Source organism: Biomphalaria glabrata, chromosome 5 (genome assembly GCF_947242115.1).
Source record: "Biomphalaria glabrata chromosome 5, xgBioGlab47.1, whole genome shotgun sequence".
NCBI classification, from domain to species: domain Eukaryota; kingdom Metazoa; phylum Mollusca; class Gastropoda; family Planorbidae; genus Biomphalaria; species Biomphalaria glabrata.
In genome coordinates, this window is record NC_074715.1 from 14,210,077 (window position 1) to 14,230,822 (window position 20,746).

The window sequence follows — 20,746 nt, forward strand, 5'->3', positions numbered from 1 at the left end:
AACCTGGGTATAATTGACTTTGAATTAATTACTTCTTTTTGTTTTAATAAGGGAAAAAAACTCAACGATGAAACACACTTGAAATGGGAGTGATTTAAAGTGGCAGGGAACAGAGAGTGAGCTATAATTACACTACAACAAAAGAAATGTAACTGAAGCCATTTGCTTTTTCATTGCAATTAAATTATCAAGATGACATTCAGTTAATACTTTTGTTCAATCAAGATATATATATATACCCCCCATGGAGAAGGAAAAATCTGAATTCAAACCTCTGCTGCCCTGTAGTTATACCCAAACAAGGGAAAGGCTTCAGGAGTCAACCCTGAGCCAGTAGCTTGCAGTACTCAATGCTACACCTTGGCAGAGACTTTGATGCTCTTGCTCCCTAATTGTATTGGAGATTTACTTGAATAGATTTGGCTTTCTCATTTCTATCCATAGTCTTGTTGACTAAGAGATGTGCCAGAGCTATTACTTCTTAGTTTTTTATATTTATATTTAACTAAATTTTGTTGGGTTGGCTGGTCCCACAAATTAGTAGCATATTCTAGTAATGGTTAAAAGTATGTTGTCTTTTGTTTTTATTGTCAAATTAGATAAGTAATATTAGTCTTTTTTTTAAAAGTTATTTTATGATACCAGCATGATAAATCAGTGATGATTGCTACTCAGTTGAAGTAAACATTGTCTAGAAATGTGATGACCACATCAGGTTTTCTCAATAAGATTATTCATTGACATTACAGTAGATACTTTCAAACCAAACACATTTTGTTTCAAATAATTTTATGACCTTATGAAAAGTTCATCACTCAATTAAAATAATATTATCATCTCAGGGCACTTTCATACTAAACAACAACCTTATACTACTAGAACACACCAACATAAGAGCTAATGAGATTTTATATAATCCTTTATTAAATAGCTAAACTTCCAGAATTCAGTACAAGAACCTAAGTCAGCTGATCATATTCTTAAACAGTCTCTTTAGAATGATCTACTTTAAAATAAGAATATGAACCAACAAACATCCATATCAAAAGAAACTAGACAATATCAATCAACAACAGGTTAATGTTCTACTGCTTTCTGTAAAGCTTCATAACATTCCACAGCAATCTGTGCCTGTGCTTTGGCTGATTCACTAGATGCAGATGCAACTTCCTGTTGGGCCTTGGTCAAACCCTCACGCACAGCCTGATGAACATTATAAAATTGTATTCATTATTTTTTAAATTCAGTTACAAGAATATATATATAAACTTAGAGAAATGTTTAATGAGTTGCATATAATTAGGTCTATTAAGAGTATCAATTATAAGACTAAGACTGCTTTATTGATCCTTATGGAAATTTGTTGTGATTACAAGGACTCTTTTTCTCAAGTATAATTATAGGTACCTAAGTGTATATTTAAAATGTAATCTGTATATTTAAAAAATAAAAATAAATGGTTTAAGAAAAATGTGTTGTTTTTTTAAAGCGCCAATTGATTCCCATACACTGAATCAGCTAAAGTCAGCTAGTAAATAACTTTTAAAACCACCCTACACATAAACATTTTGGGTTGTTTCATGATCAAATCTTTCATAGGCTTATTTTGGATCTTGAAAATTACATTTCATTTTTCTAATTAACAAATTGAATATCCGAACCAGGGATTGACCATTTTGGCATATTAGCCATTTAAATTTATACAATACATTTGAGGAGAGATTATTCTAGCAAATATTAAGGGTGAAAATAAATGACTTTGCAATGGTAGATTCTGCTGAGTTTTAAGAAGATTTTTTAAATATTCATAATGTTAGGATTTTGTAAGTGCAACTTACAGATGCATCAATTCTGTCAAGGGGATGAGCTTCTTCTGCTAAGATCTGAACTGACGAGTCATCATTAATTGTAACAGACCCACTGCTCACTGAAATTTAAAGATAAAAAATGGTAATAGAAATGGGGCAAAGTACAAGCCTTCGTCAGAGTTACACAAATTATTAACTAGAATAGCATGTGATTCCCTCTTAGTATATTTATGATATATAGTCTATTTTTTGTACTTCATTTATAATATAATATCGTGGCATATTTAACAGATTATGTATTAAAAAAAAAAAAAAAAAAACCTAATTAGCACAACAGCAAATTTGTTGTATTGACATCTACTTACTTTTAGCATACTTATGGAAATTGAAAGAATATTATATTGATATTTTAACAAATTACCAAAATATTTTTTAGTTGATCCATCTTCTTCAAAAACATTCACTACTCCAGGCTTTAGGACAGCTAAGGTTGGTACATGGTTAGGAAGAATACCAAAGTTTCCACTGAAAGTAGGCACATCAATTTGTCTCACTTTGGCATCTTTGTAATAGACCTGGTGACAATAAAAAACAACAACAACATTCAAGCAATTATAAAGTAGGAAACACATTTTTTTTAGAAGTAGGGTTATTTCCATTCTAGACTATTCAAATATTTTTTATATGACTCTCTAGACATCAATTTTGTGTAAAACAATGTAATATTGAATATGATACTGTTAAATATTGTCCATTTATGAGATGCTGGACAGAAATGTAAGAATTATGATTGATCAGCACAGCCTTGCACCATTACTTATATAACTTAAAGTTTTGATTACGACATTCATGTTATTCAATTTTATGATGCTAAATAAAATGTGAATTACATTATCAAACATATGTGTGCTGCTGAGATTCAAGAACTTTAGTTAGATATAAATTTGTTGAGACATACTTATAAATAAAAACTAGCCTAGTTGAGTTCAATAGACAAAGTTCTCTTTAACATGACAGTTAATGTGACTAAAAATCTAAAGTATTGTATTTCCTAGCCTATCGTTTCCAAGTCTTAGAACTTTGCATGGCAATACAAAGCAACACTGTTTTATTCTCCCTCCCCTTTGCTACTCCTAGTCTAATCTAATCTAGATGACTACAACTCTAAAAATCTCACTAGATCTAGATTTTACTATTAGACACTTGTAGAGATATATGCGTAGGAATACAAAGCAACACTTATTTTCACACAACCCCCCCCCCCCTGCTATTCCCAGAGGTGACCTGACAAAATAGCACAAACCCATATATATGATGTGTATAAAAGTACCGGATTATTTGTAATTTAATTCCTGGGCAGCATTTTTTTCATCTCTCTTTTTTTCAATATTAATAAATCTGAAAGTATGCCATATTTGCAGACAACGAGAGTACTTTAAATTTTATATCATTCCCCCTTTTCACCAATGTTTAAAATGCATAGCTTGCTAAAAAATAATGATAACATTGAAATTTTAAAAAATATAAGTTCTATTCATATTTTACAAATATTTTTTTTTCTGCGGGGTACCACTCCTAGATCCAGGTCTAACCACTACTAATCTAGACGTCTACAAGTGTAAATAAATCTAGCTAGATCTAGATTTAAATTTATCCTCTTTCATTTTATTTCAATCTAACTTGATTTTGATCTAATCACTAATCTAAATCTAGATCTGGTATACAATTGTATACTAGATCTAGTCACTAGATTAGCAGTAGAGATGTATGTATAATAAGATTCTATTCTAGAGATCTAAACACTAAGAGGGGAAGGGGGAGAGAGGAGGAAAGAAAACAAAGTTTACAAACTCAAAACAGTTCAGTAGGTATGTGACAAAACATTGCAAACCAGCTTTTTGGTGTGGAATTGAATTGAAAATTGACCCTGCTTGTTTGTTGAGTCTTAGTGATGTAAGCCTATACTGGAATTACTCTAAAATTGCTTTTTACTTTACGAAAATCTGTTGACTCATTTTTCTGTTAATTTTTTTAAATATCATCTCTCTCAACATTAAATTTATCATTAAAATGGAAGTTAATAGTAGATCTATATAGAGATGATTCTCGATTAGCTGGAATTATTTCAAAGATTCTTAAAAGGGGTGATGTTTAAAAAAAAATGTTTAAAATAAAAGACAAGAAATGACTAGATCATGCATTTATCTGTAAGTTCATCTAAAAATTAATAATTTTTTTTTATGTTCAACTTATAAAAATATTCTTTCAAGGCTAGATTTAGATGACACACTCAGGCCTCAGGGGCAGATAACTCTCTAATCAATGTCAATGGTATAATTTTTTTTTTTACTTGTTCCATGGTTTTAAAAATATTATTTAAATTAATTAGCTATACTATAAGTATAAAATGCCTATATTTTAAAATATTGTCACATACCAAGTATGACAGTGTTATTGTGACAGTCTGTACTGTAGACTAACTAGACTTAAACTCTTAAACTTAAAGGGAAACTCCGATAGTTTTTCAAATTTTAGTTATTGACATATTTAAATTCTGCGTAAAAAGTTGTAATAGTAAACATTATATCATTTTTTATACTACAACCAGCAGCCAGTTACGTCATCAGTACCAACCTATTTATAGTAGCATTATATACTCTTGAATTGTTGAAATTAAAATAAGATGTATATAAAGGGAAACAATTCTCATAAATTCAAATGCCACCTAAGAGAGATAGTGCTTGTAAACGCTGGTGTTTTACTTTAAATAATTACACTGAAGATGAACTCAAACATTTCTCTAACAAAGACTTTCTCGAAAAGCAGTGTGTTTTTATCATATTCGGCAGGGAGATTGGCACTAATGGCACGCCTCATCTCCAAGGATTCCTTCACCTTAGGTTTAGGAATAGGCTCTCGACACTTCGTCAAATATTTAGCCCTCGTGCACACTATGAGAAGGCTAAAGGCACTGATCTTGAAAATCAGGCTTACTGCTCGAAATCAGATAAAGATGCGTTTGTTTTCGGCAAACCTCATATGGGAACTGATCACAATGGTGGAAGAACTGAGCTCTATAATGCCGCACTTGACTGCTCTAAGGCTCTCGCTGAGGGCCAATCGCTTGACTCCATCTGTGAATCCAACCCACAGTGTTGGGGAGCGTACTGCAACTATTCACGAGCTATCCACTCAATGCAGTCATCTATCCAGAGAACTCAACGTCTTAAAGCTCTGGGTGAGACGTATGCCGTACTTCGACTCAAACGTTATCAGAGTGAACTTATAGACTTATGTAAGAAAGAACCAGACCCAAGGAAGATTCATTGGTTTTATGAAGAAAAAGGAAATGTTGGAAAGACTTTTATTTCTAAATATTTAGTGTCTAAATACAATGCTATTAGATTTGAGAATGCTAAAAGTGCTGACATTAAGTTTGCTTACAATGGTGAATCTATTGTTATTTTTGATTTTACTAGATCCCAACAGGATCATATTAATTATGAAATTATTGAAAGTATTAAGAATGGTATTTATTTTAATTCTAAGTATGAAAGTGGTATGAGAATTTTTAATTCACCTCATGTTATTGTATTTTCAAATGAGGGACCTGATGAAACCAAAATGTCACAAGATAGATGGGACATACACTATATTACACAACATGACACTGAATACATAGACATATTGGAAGAAGCATGCAAAGAACTTGATGAACTAGTTCAATTTTTTCAATAAAGTTTATTGAAATTTAATACATTGTTTGTTTCTTTTACATAATTGTTTCTGTACGTTTTCTTATTGGTTGTCACAATTGGCTGCGCATTTACTCCCACATTGCTAACCACCAGGAGGAACCACACATGCAGAACCTTGTCTTCTTCCTCTAAAGGCAAGATCATATTTGTATCTAAATGCCAATCCACCAAGATCATTCTGTCCCTTCCATGCAATATGAACTGCATTAGCACTATCCTTAATAGCAAGCATATTGTTAATATCATGCCAACCAGAACGTGCATATTGTACACTTCCATCCGCCATTTTAATACCCCAATTAGGTCTTAGAGAGAATCTATAAATATTTCCAACTCTCATAACAAAATGTTTACACGTAGGTAGCATATGTAATTTATTAAATGAAATATTACGTCCTTCAGCATCAGGATCATAAGCCTTATACACCTCTACAATTTTCTCATTAGTAGTTTCAGATGAACTATCAGTTAACCAAAATTCACAGTATACTCTAATAAATTTAATTTGATCATAAGTATAACTATAACCAGTTAATTGACTTGCAAGGTTCGGATCAGATGCAGTATCAAATCTGTTACCATTAATATTAATACACATAGTATCACCAAGTAACGATATGGGTTTTCCTTGTTCTTGTCCAATGAGGAGGGCCCTACAACCTCTTCTATACATTCTTTTATTACCAAGGGGCCTACTTCTTTTAAAACCTCTTCTATTACGCCGCCATCTTTGTGGTCGCCTTCTAAATATTCTCCTTCTTTTAATTCCGCCATAACGGGGTCTGCTAGCCTTACGTTTTCTAAAATATCGATCCATTTTCTCCTTACACTTACCTTGACCTACTTATATACTATCTCATTTGCATATCACGTGACTTCAACAGCCAATCAAAATACAGAACGGGTACCGAGGTACCGCCTGAAGAGCAAATATTTTACAAAGGCATTAGCTAATTCCTGTTTATGCTCAAACCATTTTGAGAGAAGCTGTTTCAGCAACTTCATTGCTGTGGAAATGGGATTTAAAAAAAAAATTGAAGTTAATACCAGGTGCAGTACCAACAATACATTGGATTTCCAGGCCAAAGAATTCAATTAATGATACTACTGAGACATTTTAAACAACTGAAGTTCATAAATATAAATGAAATCAGATTTGTGAGCTAGAAATTTACTACGAATACTAGATCTACTATTAAATTTCTTATTTAATAAGTAGATCTATCATCTACGAAACTCAATTCCAACTTTTTAACTTTTGACCTTGGGGGTGTGTCTCGCCGGCTGAGCCAGCGTCAAGCTCTCTCATCACTTTTTCCATGTCAACCAATGTTAGGTCGAAAAAGCACACAAAAATCATAATTTTCTTACGGTCAAACATACAGTCATAATTTATACACCATTAGAAATTTCTTTTAAAGTATTTTAATGATGTAATAACGAAAAATTTTTTTTATCAAAGATAATTTCTTTTTCGCCTCCCTATCAATGAGTATCAATAGGATTTGAGTGCACCGTCGTGACGTCACACAGAAATTCAGTGAAAATCTGACTGTTTTGGATGCGCAGAAAAATTATGTCACAAAAACATCAATTACTAAGTTATTCTTGCAAATAAAAAAAAAGAATAATATATTCATTATCTATAAATCAAAACACATATTATATCAAAAATTGTCAAAACCATCGGAGTTACCCTTTAAAGTAAAAAAGTATTAGTTTACGAGACTAGAAACGCTAAATCAGGTTTCTCTTATATTTTAAGAATATGCAGACAAAAATGCAGATTACAAATATGTAATTTGATTTCCTCGGAGATAAATAGTTTTTAAAATATAAATTTCTAAGTTTTATTTTTTATTACCATATATTGTCATTGGAAATACGCCATTTTGGTTTTAAGGCTTAATACTAGACTATCTCCCTTGAATTACTTGCCAACATTTTTCTGTTGCTGTTTTGTCTTTCTTTCTAGCAGCTATTAGATCTAATATTAAAATTCATTTAAAATTATAGCATAAGAACAAAAAACTCTCTTAAAAAAAGTTATTGAAAAAATGAAGAAACAACTTCATCAATTTATTAATAACATTTTTTTAGACCTTCATTTCAGTAAATACACTTAAAAATGCATAAGTTGACAGCATAAGAACAGAAATCTCTTTTAAAAAAGTTATTGAAAAAAGAAGAAACATTAAAAACAACATGGTGGTCAGTAAATGAGTAAAGGTATCTGGGCATCTAAACTATTACCTTTAACTAGTTAAACTTAAAGTTGTCAAAGTTAAAGACGAGTGTTAAAATCTTGACCAAACAATCATAATCAATGACTGTATTCTGTAATCTCACTGTAAGTGTAAAGTGACTTATCTGACTAGACTAGTCAAGTCAGGGACTAGACACTAGTTCACTAGTATTATTATGGTATGGCTATCTAGAAAGAAAGCAGGGCCTAACCTAATAAAAACACTTACATCATATGGAGATGCGAATGTAAAAGCCATGTCAGCGTAACTTCTCTGACCGACAGTCACAAGCCGCGAGCATGATTTAATAAGATTTGGTGTCAGCCTTAGTTGTCTACCTACGATAGAAGCCATCTTGTGCGGACAGGTTCAAGGGTAACAAGGGAAGCAATTCATGAAAACTCTTCTCTATTTTTTCATGCTAAAGATTTCTAGTTTTCAAAGTTTCGCATTTTTAGCAAGATCAGTATGTAATTAGCATTGTAATTTCAGTGGGAAAAAAAAATTAAAAAAATACCGCAATTAAAATTTATCGTATACCTTTATATATCTAGCCAGTTGAAAGGCATTCTGATGATCTAATTTTATGATCTCTAGATTCATTCTTAGCATTTCATGACGAGAATATATTTATCTGCTTTTTGCAGTATGTTTCCATGTTTCCTTGTTTTTTCCTACCTTTTATTTTCATTCCCGGCCTCCAGTTTAATTCTATATTTTGAAACTTCTGTTATTTCCTTGTTTAAAATATTCAATCATGTGTTGTTGCTTTTTCAATAGCATTCATTTCTTTAAATAAATTCCTTAGAAATGGGAGGTCAGCATGTTTGTTACAAACATAGGTCCAATAATGTGCATAGAATCCAAGTCTAAGTGATCAACTTATAGTGATGGTGGTTTTCCAGCCTTTACTTCCAAAAATCAAAATGCTGACATTAGATTTTTTAGACTTTCACTCTGACTGCAAGGGTTTTATTGTTTTTAATGTTATGTTTTTCATTTCCATGGTGAAGTCATTAAAATGTATTGACTTGAAAGTCTAATAATAATTCCTAAGAAAAAAGTCTCAACTATTAATTACCCATAATTGATATCCTATTTTATTGTACTGTGAAGAATACAGTTTTGAAGTTCATGTTTAGCATTCACTGGTGTCAGTCCACAAGGGCACATTTCACTAGTGCCTATTTTCAGTTTCCATAACATATGTTGTCACATTCTATTGAGTCTGGTTCTGAGGCAAAAAACTATAAGTTGTTTATGTTAGGTAGCGTATAATAGGTGTTGTTTAAACTTTAATAAGCCATTAAGTTTTACTGGCTAACTCAGGCAACCCGATTCATGCTATAATAGCACTAGGGAAGAAGTCCAAGCTATGGAATAAGAAATAAGACTTTATCTTTGTGACTTGCGTTTCTTTTAATAAAACCTTCTGCTTTTTTTTTTTTTTAATTTTGTCAATATTGGGATTCCATGATAACTTTTCATTCATTTTAGCACATAGGTTGTCTTTTTTTTAAAATAGTTTTTAGGCTATGTTATATAGAAGACATGAATCAATAAAAAAACAAACAATTAGTCAATTAACTATAGGTACCTAATTAATTATTTTGTTTGATCCCAACTAGGTAAATTACTCCTTAAGTATTCACAAATACAGCTAGAATGTAGGGTTTCATTCCCTTAGATAATTGAACATGGTTTTTCTCCCAACCCATTCTCGGATCAAGTCGAACTTTAAACAATTATTTATTGCACCAAACAAAACATGATTCAATTTTTAAAAATAACCGATTAGTCAATAAATTATTTTGTTTGATATCAAATAAGGGCAATAACTTTTATATAACTGAGAGAGTTGTAAGTGATAAGCTTTGTTTTTTTTTTTTAAAAAAGAATTTAAAAAAATATTTTGCTTGTTTTATTTATTTGCAATTTTTAATAATGAGCACTTTTTTTGTGTGGAAATACATGTTCCAAGTTTTACATTCGGACAAATTATAATTAAAAAAATAAATTTATTTTTTTTTCCTTTTAATTTTAAAGGACTTAAATGAAACATTTTATTTCATAAAAAAAACAACAACAAACAAGCCAATCAGAAATTATTTGAAGCACATTTTAATATTTTTTCCTGTAAGAACTCAAGAGAAATGAAAAACATATATATAAACAACGCAACATGTATTGATTTCTATATATAACAATTCTTTTCATATAAAATGATCTTCAGTAATTTTGATGCAAGAGTGAAGTTTTCCTGAAGATGACATGATTTTGAAAATGAACTAAAAAAAAATGGATTTTATGTTCTTTTTGTGCTGGGCTTCAGTTCATCAAAACAAGAGCGCATGAAAATGTGAGGCTTCATCTTTTGTGGTTCATAACCCTCATGACCCTGAAACAAAACACACAAATAACAATAAAAGTATTTGTAGCTTTTTTTTTAGTTGCAGTATCAATTGATTAGTTATAATATTTATACTGGGAAAAAGTATGTTTGATATTACAAGAGAATTGTGTATCTTTCCAAATATGCTTTAAGTATAAGGTTTATCTTGAATATCTTTATAATAAGATGTTTAAATAAAAACAATGGTGGACAGGTGACAATGTAGGAACTAACACTTTAGGGATATCCTTAACTCGAGGTGAAAAAAAAAAGGCAAAAAGGGACAAGGACAACTCAAAATTCTCTTAAGGACAACCTCTATAAGAAGCCTGCACTCATTTGGCATTACATGAGATAATGTTGATGTAGGTATAGTTAGATTAATTACTGACACAAAGATTTATTAGCTAGTGCACATCTACCCACATTACAATGATGACCCATAAATCTACATAGTGATGTGCATTGTAAGAGTCAGCAAGTCAGTATATGATAGGTTCTCATTGCAGCAACATCTTAATTGACAAAATAACATTGAGGCTCCTCTCCGTTGTGAGAATAAACACTTGCTATTAACTTCAACAGACTTGTTACATGCGTTGATGATATACAAACTTGTAAAACTAATACACAACACAAGAATAACAGTAAGAACACAATACTGTTGAAAAAAAAAAAGCAAAAGAAACAAATTTAAAGAGAATATTTGCTACCTAAACTTGCTGATAAAGATTTACGGAGTAATATATTATAGTCCTCTGTTAGAGATGAGCTTCTATCTTTTTTTCAGTTAATGCAAAATGGGTTACCTTAGACCAGTCATAGCTAGAGGCATAGCCAAAAATGTTTCCTTGAGCATTGAAACAACAAGTTGTGATGGGAAGATCAAACTGCTCTGATGTCTTCAGTTTCGTTCGAGCATCCTTATCCCAGAAACTGAAGCGTCCATCAGATCCTACTGTTGCCAATGTGCCATGAGTGGGATGGAAGGATATGTCATTAACCTGAACATAGAAAATCAAAGCATCAAATAAATTTGCAATGTATGAAATTCTTCCACTTCAAGGGTTTGAGATTTTAGGGCTGTTAAATTTATTGCATCAGTTTTAGGGCTGGTAAATTTATTGCATTAGTTTTAGGGCTGGTAAGTTTATTGCATTAGTTTTAGGGCTGGTAAGTTTATGCACCAGTTACTGTTGTTAATAGTTTACTACAGTATTTTCTGATCAACCGCCTTGACCTTCTCTCAATCAAGTTAGGCAACCCAGATGAGTGAACCAAGTGACTTCAGTTCAGGAGTCCATTTCTGATTTATTTAAACAAAATGTCTGTATAGGACTTTTACTCAAGAGCTTTATACTTGACTTGAAACTGATCTAGTGGATTGGATTTAGATCAATGTCAAACATGGCAAATAATCACTTAACATTTTTTAAATATTTTTACACAAAAATGAAAGTAGAGTCAAAGGGATTGCGGTAAGTCAAGTCAAGTTAGTTTCCATGAATCCCATTGATTATTAACAGTAAATAAAAAAAAATGGGTTTATCAGATTTGTTTTGTTCTTTGAGAGATAAATTTAGGTGTTTTTTTTTTAGGGTTCTCTAGTTGTGGGAGGGACATTAAACATACACTACGGTCTACAACATGATGTAAGGAACATCTGCGTCAAGTTTTATCTACATTGTTAAAATGATTTTGATTTCTATGCAGGACATACATACGCCTTACATTCTACTTTATATATTCTTTCAAAAGAGAAGACAATTAAATATTAGTGGTGCAAGTTAGAGACTTAAACTCTGCAAAGTTTTTCCTGGTTGATTCAGGCAACTGGTTCCATGCTTTAATGCACTAGGGAAGAATGAGTATTTGTACAAATTTATCCTAGCAGAAAAGTGTCTTTATCTTTTTTTTTCTTTCTTTATTAGGTTGTTTTTTTTCTATTTGTAAGTTATGGTTTAGTGTTTTATGTATTATGGCTACAATATTTTTTTAGTAAATTACTTTTTAAATTGGTCAAAATGCTAAAAGACCAAACCAGTTTTAATGAACTTGAAAAGAAGGAAAAAGGAAGGCACAATATGTTGTGATATAATATGATGAATTGTAGGTCTGTCTGTTCTATTTAGGTGAATGTATTTGTTGTTTTCTTATTTTTAAGAAAAAGAGTCCTTGACCTTGTAATCACTACAAATTTCCATAAGGATCAATAAAGCAAGTCTTAGTCTTCTATTGATAGAAATGTCTTCCTCACACAACTCATTACAGCTAAGTGAAATAAATATTTGCTTCAGGACCACTATTGAAAATCAGTCATTTGTACAGGATTTAACATAGATCTACATACAAGAGGGATTTAACCATTGAAAAACATCTGCTTGGTACCACATGTCCTCAAGATTCTACATGTTTATGTTGAAAACTTTATTTATAATTGGATTCAATACTTACTGCAAAGATATCTTGTATTCCTCCATTTGGTGCAACATTAGAGCGATGACATTTAAAGGTAAAGTTGTCTTTGGGGTTAGTTGGGTTCACATACTGTATAGCCACACGTCCTTCTATACTACCCAGTGCAAAGCCAGTGGGTGCATTGTTCTTTTTGTCATTGAAGATACTCACACACCGATGCTATAAATCATAACAAAAATTCTTAAGCCAAGACCAAAATTTTACAAATATAAAGAAACTCCATTTTGAAGCTTTAAACATGTTTTTTTTCCAAGACTGGGATTTTTAATTTCGGGATTTTAGGGTGCCTCTGAGTTAACCCAGCTCTAATGGGTACCTGACATTTGTTGGGGAAAAGTAAAGGCAGTTGGTCATTGTGCTGGCCACATGACACCCTTGTTAACCAAGGGCCACTGAAACAGATGTCCTTTACATCATCTGCCCTATAGACTGCATGGTCTGAAAGGGAAACTTTACTTAATTAACCTTGTCTTCAGTTGTTTTTTTTATTAATAGGAGATTCATATTTTCTTTGACTATCATGATTAATAGATCAGCATACGTTATAGATCAATATAGTTAAATATCCATAACAAACAAACAAGTTTTTAAAAGTTTTAATTCTTAGTTAAATAGCAAATAGTTAAAGGGTTGCAATGAAGTAACATGATTGATTTTGATATAAACAGCCATTTGTTGTTGACTAAGTGCAGTATCAATACGTATTTAAAAACCTGTGGCCTAATTGTCAACATGTTTGTTGAAGCATAAACAAATAACCTCTATGCAAGGTAGAAAGTTGTAGCACCTTAGCTAACCACGTGCTAGTTACTCTATGGTAAAAGGAATATGAATCACAATGAATTTTGACCACCTGCTTATTAGAGTCTGTGAATAACATGGGCCAAATATAGACTCAATGATATGTCACTTAACAGATTCAAAGTTTTTATTTTACTTCTTTTGTTATTAATTTAATAAGCACTTCATTAGCATACAAATATTACCAAGAGTCAGTACTTAAATATCAAACCAAAAATTAGTAAAAAAGTTTTATTAATAAGGAGCAGGTACTAATAATATGATGTTTTCAGCTCATTTAAAAAACAAATCTTATTCTATCATCTAATTATATGTAATTACAAAGAGCAAATAAACTAGTCTTGATAGTTTACGTCTTTGAAGGTTTGGCAAAAAATAATCCTATGTGTTTGCATGAGAAATAAAATGCTCAGTCCTACCTGGTATTTGAGAGGGGACTCCATCCGTTTAAACTCTTGAGGTTGTACATCAAGTTGATAAATGATTATAGCTCTGCCAGCTAAACCAACAACAGCCATTGGATATTTCTGTTGATGATAAGCGTACAATAATTACTAGAAGCTCATGTTAAATGTATGTAAACGTTTAGGTTCCAAAAGTATTGTCTGTGAACCTGAAACACTGGATTTCTGAGAACTAATTTACTATAGAAACTACTAATAATTTCAGCAGAGCATTTTAAGGCAGAAGAATTTTAATATAAGTTGGAAAAATTTAAGATCTAAATATTTATTAAACTGGCTAAATATAACAAAGGTAAACTGACTAGGACTTAATAGCTCTGTGGACCTTAAAGTGACTAAGAAGATTCAGACGAACTTACCACATCAGCACAATAAACTCTTTCTGGTAACTGTATGCTAAGTATTGGTGTAGATGAACGAGTATCCCAAAACTAAAATACACCAAAATATTTAACTGATAGTAAAACAGGAATTTAATGCGTTAGTTTTCAACACAATCTAATAATAATATGGAGGTTTCAACTAGGAGTGCAAGATTATTTGTGATGAACACATAACACTGTAACTGATTTTATCAAATTGTGAGCAAACAACAAAGCCTAGAGACAATATAATTAAAAAGGCCTTTTAGTTAAGATGCCTTTAAGTGACAGCCAAGGCTTCATGCTGGTCTGTTTTGTATTTTGAGTTGTGAAAAAACAATTCCCACAAGTATGAGAAGTTTGAAATTCAGTAGAATATTTTTTTTTCTTATCATTAAAAAAAAATCTATTCAAGGATCGGATACTTCTTAGCATAGGAAATCTATTCAAGGATTGGATACTTCTTAGCATAGGAAAGATTGTGTATAATCTAGCTAATGGACTACAGAATGAGATAATAAATATTTGTAGTAAAATGCTAGTCTATTTACTAAAAAAAAAATGTATACCTTTAATGTTTTGTCCCAGCTTCCAGTCATAACGCAACTATAATTTGGTGCTTTTATCCAATGCACTGTTTTAACTGGTGCATCATGCTGAAATAGTTGTTTGCAGAGTAATGCAATTAAACATTTTGGTTCGAGCAGTAATTATTTTTATATTGTGCATTTATCAAATATATAATGGATAAATTAATACCAAATGTACCTTCCCCAACCTGTCTAACAGGAATTCTGGGAAAAACAGAATGAACATAAAACACGGTTTTCTCTTCCCACCCACATCAAGAACTGTGCAAAATATTTTAATACTGTACATTTGTCAAAAATTGATAAAACAATACAAAATGTAATTTCCCCAAGCTGCCGAACAGGAACTCTTTTCAAGTCAGGGACAGGTGCAATGAACATAAGACATGGTTTTTCCACCCAAAACAAGAACTGTGTAATGTAATTTTTTGTGCTTCTCTTGACGCCAACAGCTTGCGCAGACTTGAACAGTCTCTACTAATTGGGCATGCAATGCTCTACATGCTCAAGTTTCAACGACAGTGTAATATCTCAGACAACAGGTGCTCAAGTAGCATAGAATTTGTCAAAGCAAACCACTTTCACCAGCTCTGTCACATTAAATTCTTACCTGTGCCACCTGCATGGCTTGATTGCTATTTAAATCCCACATTTTAACAGTTTTGTCACAGGATGCAGTAAAAACTTTTGTGCCATCCTGAAATTTGAACAAAAAATATTGAAATAAATATGCACAACTTGATTAGCTGCAAAAATTTTGAAGAAGAAACTTAAGAAACCCAACTCCACATCCCACATCAAAGATTGCAACAAAACAGAAAATATTATTGCCACTATGCAGAGTTATCTATCTTCACGAGCTGCTTAGACAAGGTAGCACTAAGCTCAGTGTAGCTAAATTTTCATAAATTTAAAACAGCCTATTATAAAGCAATAGTTAAAGATAAGTGGATGTCCTCAAAATCAAAATTTTCACAAAAGGTTTTACAAAATGATACTTTTTCTCTAAAGTTAATAAAATAAAATGTAAGTTAATTACATCACTCCAATCAACACCCAATACTGGTCCTGTGTGTGTCTGTTGGGCTTTAGGGGTGGTTTGTCCATTTTGATGAACTTCCCAACATCGCACCTGAAATAAACATAGAATTACTTCTTAAATATTAGACAATGTGCCATCAGTACATTTGTATTTCTAGCTCTACATAGATTAATATTTATGAAACAAAAACCTAGTTTTGTACGCACATGGTTATCCCAACTGCCTGCTACCAAAAACGTTGACGAGAGAACACCAGGGCTAAATTTGAGGCAGCTTACACTGTCGTCAGGAGGGGAACTAACCTAGAAAAAAATGTTAAAAAATTCTGATGTAGATAACTTTTCAAATATCTTACACATCTTCTGATAATGTTTTCTGACTAAATGACTTAGAATAATAGCTGACATTGTTTCTTTAACTTTAAATATAGTCAAATTCACTAAAGATTTTATGTAAAGCAAAAAAAAAATAAATGTACTTCCACATCTTTCATTGGGTTTGTGTTGGTTATAGGAGTGGAGCCAAACAATGTGGACTGGCTAAAATTTGTTGTTCCTCCAAACATTTTGCTGTTGGTAATAGAATCCAGATATTAAAAATATGGAATGGGTTTCCATTTGAAACAATGAGCATAGTTACAAAACACATTACTAAACATTATAAAAAATAAACATTCATATTCCTTTATTATGAAATATAAACATTTAAAAACAAATATTCAATGTACACATCTATATCTTTTGCAAATGTGTAGAAACTTTGTTTAGAAGCACCTGAATAGACAACCATTTTAAACAATTTATAATCTCAACAATTCACAACCAGTGAGGAGAATCTAATCATAGTAAATTTTAATTGAGATTTTGAAAGTAACTAGTTATGAACATAACTTCCATTCCATTTTAACATGATTGTGCATGTCGGATGGATGCCTGGTTGTGCAATTTGGGCACTGGACTGTTCTTCTGACTTATCAATAGTCCTGGGTTTAAACCCTGGCCGCTCCCATCCCCTGTCGTCCTGAGGGAAGTTTGGACTAGGAAGTAAATTATCTTCAAATCTGAAGGAACATCCCAAACAAATGTGGAACAGAACATTTAGTATGTTATTGCATCTGGAGCAAAAAGCCCCTGCACATTATCACATCTGTGTACATATTTATCTGACAATATGCTCATCGAATGATTTTAAAATAATTTTCTCCCTATTAACTATAGACTCGTTAATTAATTATTCTATCACACTGTCCTCTTTTGAGACTTCATAGTATAAATATGTGCAAACTTTATAAATGTTTTCCTTTTTTACTATTCTATTAAGCAAGAAAGCCAAGACGTGTATTTTCCTTATAAAATTCACATCTTTTAGATAAATCATTCCAATAGATTTTCCTTTTATATTTTATGCCTTATTTCACTTGCAAGTACATCTAGAGAGGTGACTCATTAGCTGGAAATGGATGAATATTATAAGAAGACTAATTCCAAACTTCTTAGATCACTTCGATCAGCGGTTCTCAACCTTTTATGCTCGCCTACCCCTTTTTACAATCCCCCACTCTGCCACGACCCCCCTCCCCACACACACACATACAGCAATAGAAGAGTAGACAATAACAATCCACATTTTCGATGGTCTTAGGCGACCCCTGGAAAATCGTCAATCGACCCCCAAGGGGCTCGCGACCCACAGGCTGAGAACCCCCGACTTAGATTATGCATTTTCATTTTAAATCTACATTTATAGTAATAGTAATACCTAAGAGAAAGTAATTATTATAATCTTATCAATCAGTAGTGTTTAAGGTGTACAACGATAGTTTTCATTGGCCATTAAATGAGCAAGCCTTTCCAATCAATTCTCTAACTCTAAATCATTATCATAATATATCATCATTCAAAAAATCATTTTGATCAAGTTCAAGAATCAAGAGTGAAGATTCATAATTTCTTTATGTGACTGAATGACTGAGTCAGTTGAGTTGGAGTGAAAGTAAAGTTGATAATTAAAATTATTTAGTCTAGTATCTAGATTCTAGACTATTCTAGACTCTAGCCAGTAATGTTAAATGTAGTACTCTACTAGTCTAGTCTATTTATATATATAGTAGACGTCTATAAATAAGTATTAGTGTTATACTTTTATAGATCAATTAGATCTAGAAGCTAGATCTAGATTTGTATTTGATTCAAGATCTAAGTTATATTCTAAGATTTATAATATAAATCTAATGTAAAAATGTAGAGATACTAGATCTCAATCTCTAGAGTCGTTTCTGTCTAACGAACACGTTAAGCCCCGCCGCTGCAATTTGCATGTTTGAATTTTTATAGCTACGTAATGGTTAGTCCTAGGAAATAACTGCAAACTTATATAAACTTGTCATCCATTTATCAATAAAAATAGATGTCATTTTGTTACGCTACGCATAGTTACAATAAAATATGATGTCAAAGAGGGTCAGGTCAATGAGGTCCAGCGCTGACATTAACGAACACCTTCCCCCATTTTGTAACTTAGTAAACACTCTTGGTGTGCTAACGAACACCTCATAGTTATTGTATTTAAAAAATGCTATTATGTTTAATTTTCTTCTTTTATATCAATTTCTTTTCACATTAACCAAAGACAGACAGGTCAGTGTTACTTTCCCGCTATCAATTGCTTCCTTCTCTGCTTATAACAGATACCACAACAAGGCCATTAGACACAAGTTTTATGTATACTGTGTACTGTAGCATACCTAGGTCCAGTTGACCCAAATAAAAAAAACACTGTCCTTCCCTCTACGTATTTTTTTTACATTTGTAGAGCATTAGTGATGAATGGCTAAATAGTAATAAAATAGTGTAAAAAAAAAAGAGGATCTAGCATTTGTTAGTGTCATTGATAGACTCATTGATACTAGTGATAAAGGCAGTTCGTTAATGCCATTGATAATATTATAATAATAAACAAATATTAGTGAACACTATTATGACAATGACATGTATGTGTCATAATGTGTTTTAGGGCCTTTTTAGAAGAATTTTAATTAGGTCTTGTTTAGGTGGTACATACATTTTTAAAAAAAATCTCCTTCACCCTGGACCTAACCTCCTTCTGTTCTAGAAGAAAAAAAATGGCATCATTCTACCAGTGTTCTTTGAACCTGTGTTTCAGGGCAAACGAAACTAACTCACTAACTGTGTCTGAAACTGAACTATATATATATAATATATATAATCATGAAATGGAGTATAAAGAAAAACAATACACATTTGACTTTTGACAATACTGAGAGAGTCAATTATAGTATTCACTATAGTGTGACTAGTCACTATAGCGGCACTATAGCCATAGTGATAGATTAATAATAATTTAAATTTAAACAAAAAAAAGAAGCCTGGGGCTGGGGAAAGCCTAGGCCTAGGCGCCCTAGGCCGTAGGCGTTACTCACTGAGACTCACTCTCTTTTAGTCTTTACTCTTTAACTTTAACGTACCAGATGCAAATATAATAGATCTAGATATAGACTGTACCTAAGTTAGTAATTTTTATAGTTATAGATATCTAGATGCTAGTAATCTATAAATCCAGACTGTCACTATTTTATGTTACTGTGTAGCTGTAGACTGTAGTCATAATCTATTACATGAGCATTTATTATTCTTCCAAAAGAAAGTTTAGAAAAATAACATTATTATATAGGTATGTGATGTTTTAGCACTTAAACTACATTAAATATTTATATCGCATTTATATACCTATAATAAAACCATAGACATAATATTTTATGTCTATGAATAAAACCTTTGGAACAACGGAACTTCAGATGGGAAAGGTGGAACGGCACCCCTAACATACTCTAGTTACGGTTGAAGCTTTTAACAGAATTAGAAGATGAATTTTCAACGATGAGAGTCCAAGGTCGATAACTTTGGGCAAGGGATGAATACATAGGGAAAAATTACTTAAAATTGGTTTGAAAAATGATCTATAATAAATTTCAAATAATTATTGTAATACGGATGTAACTGAAAGCCTTGATTGCAGGTAATCGAGTGTTCTATGACATCACATTTTGAAATTAAAAACAAATAAACTATGACAATAAAATAATTTCATGGGAAAAAAACTATATACATACAAAACTATTCAAGACCAGCAGTAGTCATGTATGCAAAGTGAGAGATGGACAAAGAAAAAAACCCCCGAAAACCTGCTAAATACTTGGGAAGGGAAACTCCTTTGGGGGGAGCTAGATCTATGGGCTATGAGGGCTCACACTCACAGTGAAGCCAGATCTGGTAGACTACCGCAAAACGTAGGAGATAATAAACACATGTACTAGTTTAGTTACTTCCCTTGTGTTACAACAAGGAATGATTGAATTGGGATCTGGGAACGTTTTCAACAATACAGATACAATATACACTGCAGTTATAAATGTTCTCCAAATATTATTTAGGGAGAATTGTTGCACGTTGCAATACATTTGTTTAATTTTTGTTAGGATATTGCAAGTAATATCATATAAGATAAGATAATAATGCTAATATTATTTTGTAATATTACGCAGTTACCTCCTTGTGTGTGTGTGTGTGTGTATATATATATATATATATATATATATATATATATATATATATATATATGTACGGCAGCATCTTAAAAAGCGCCATTAGGGACGACCCTCCCCCCCACACACACAAACAAAACAAACCAGGTGTTGATCACCCAATCAACTATGCAAGCCAGGTGATGTTTAAGACATTGAAATTTCAGACATTCTTAGATCTCACCTAATAAGTAAACTGGCCCCA

At 31.9% G+C, this 20,746-nt stretch overlaps 2 protein-coding genes across 4 annotated transcripts; both read right to left on the bottom strand.

The window, feature by feature from the left end:
* Positions 1–901: 901 nt before the first annotated feature.
* LOC106071114 (ATP synthase subunit delta, mitochondrial-like) lies at positions 902–8,202 on the bottom strand. The gene is made up of 4 exons (XM_013231148.2): positions 8,041–8,202; positions 2,230–2,383; positions 1,839–1,927; positions 902–1,203 (listed from the first exon to the last, which is right to left on the bottom strand). Exons 1-4 carry the CDS (start codon positions 8,164–8,166, stop codon positions 1,078–1,080), a joined length of 495 nt encoding a protein of 164 aa, XP_013086602.1. The 5' UTR covers positions 8,167–8,202; the 3' UTR covers positions 902–1,077.
* Positions 8,203–9,910: 1,708 nt separating this feature from the next.
* Positions 9,911–19,592, bottom strand: LOC106071113 (mRNA export factor-like). Of its 3 annotated transcripts, none has more exons than XM_056030988.1 (11): positions 19,463–19,592; positions 16,420–16,510; positions 16,148–16,243; positions 15,939–16,031; positions 15,510–15,596; positions 14,879–14,965; positions 14,307–14,378; positions 13,903–14,010; positions 12,659–12,841; positions 11,014–11,208; positions 9,911–10,210 (listed from the first exon to the last, which is right to left on the bottom strand). In XM_056030988.1, exons 2-11 carry the CDS (start codon positions 16,504–16,506, stop codon positions 10,118–10,120), a joined length of 1,101 nt encoding a protein of 366 aa, XP_055886963.1. In that variant the 5' UTR covers positions 16,507–16,510; positions 19,463–19,592; the 3' UTR covers positions 9,911–10,117. The 3 variants fall into 3 exon arrangements, with proteins under 3 accessions (XP_055886963.1, XP_055886964.1, XP_055886965.1); XM_056030989.1 differs by having other exon boundaries at positions 19,426–19,577; XM_056030990.1 differs by having other exon boundaries at positions 16,420–16,513; positions 19,463–19,475.
* Positions 19,593–20,746: the final 1,154 nt, after the last annotated feature.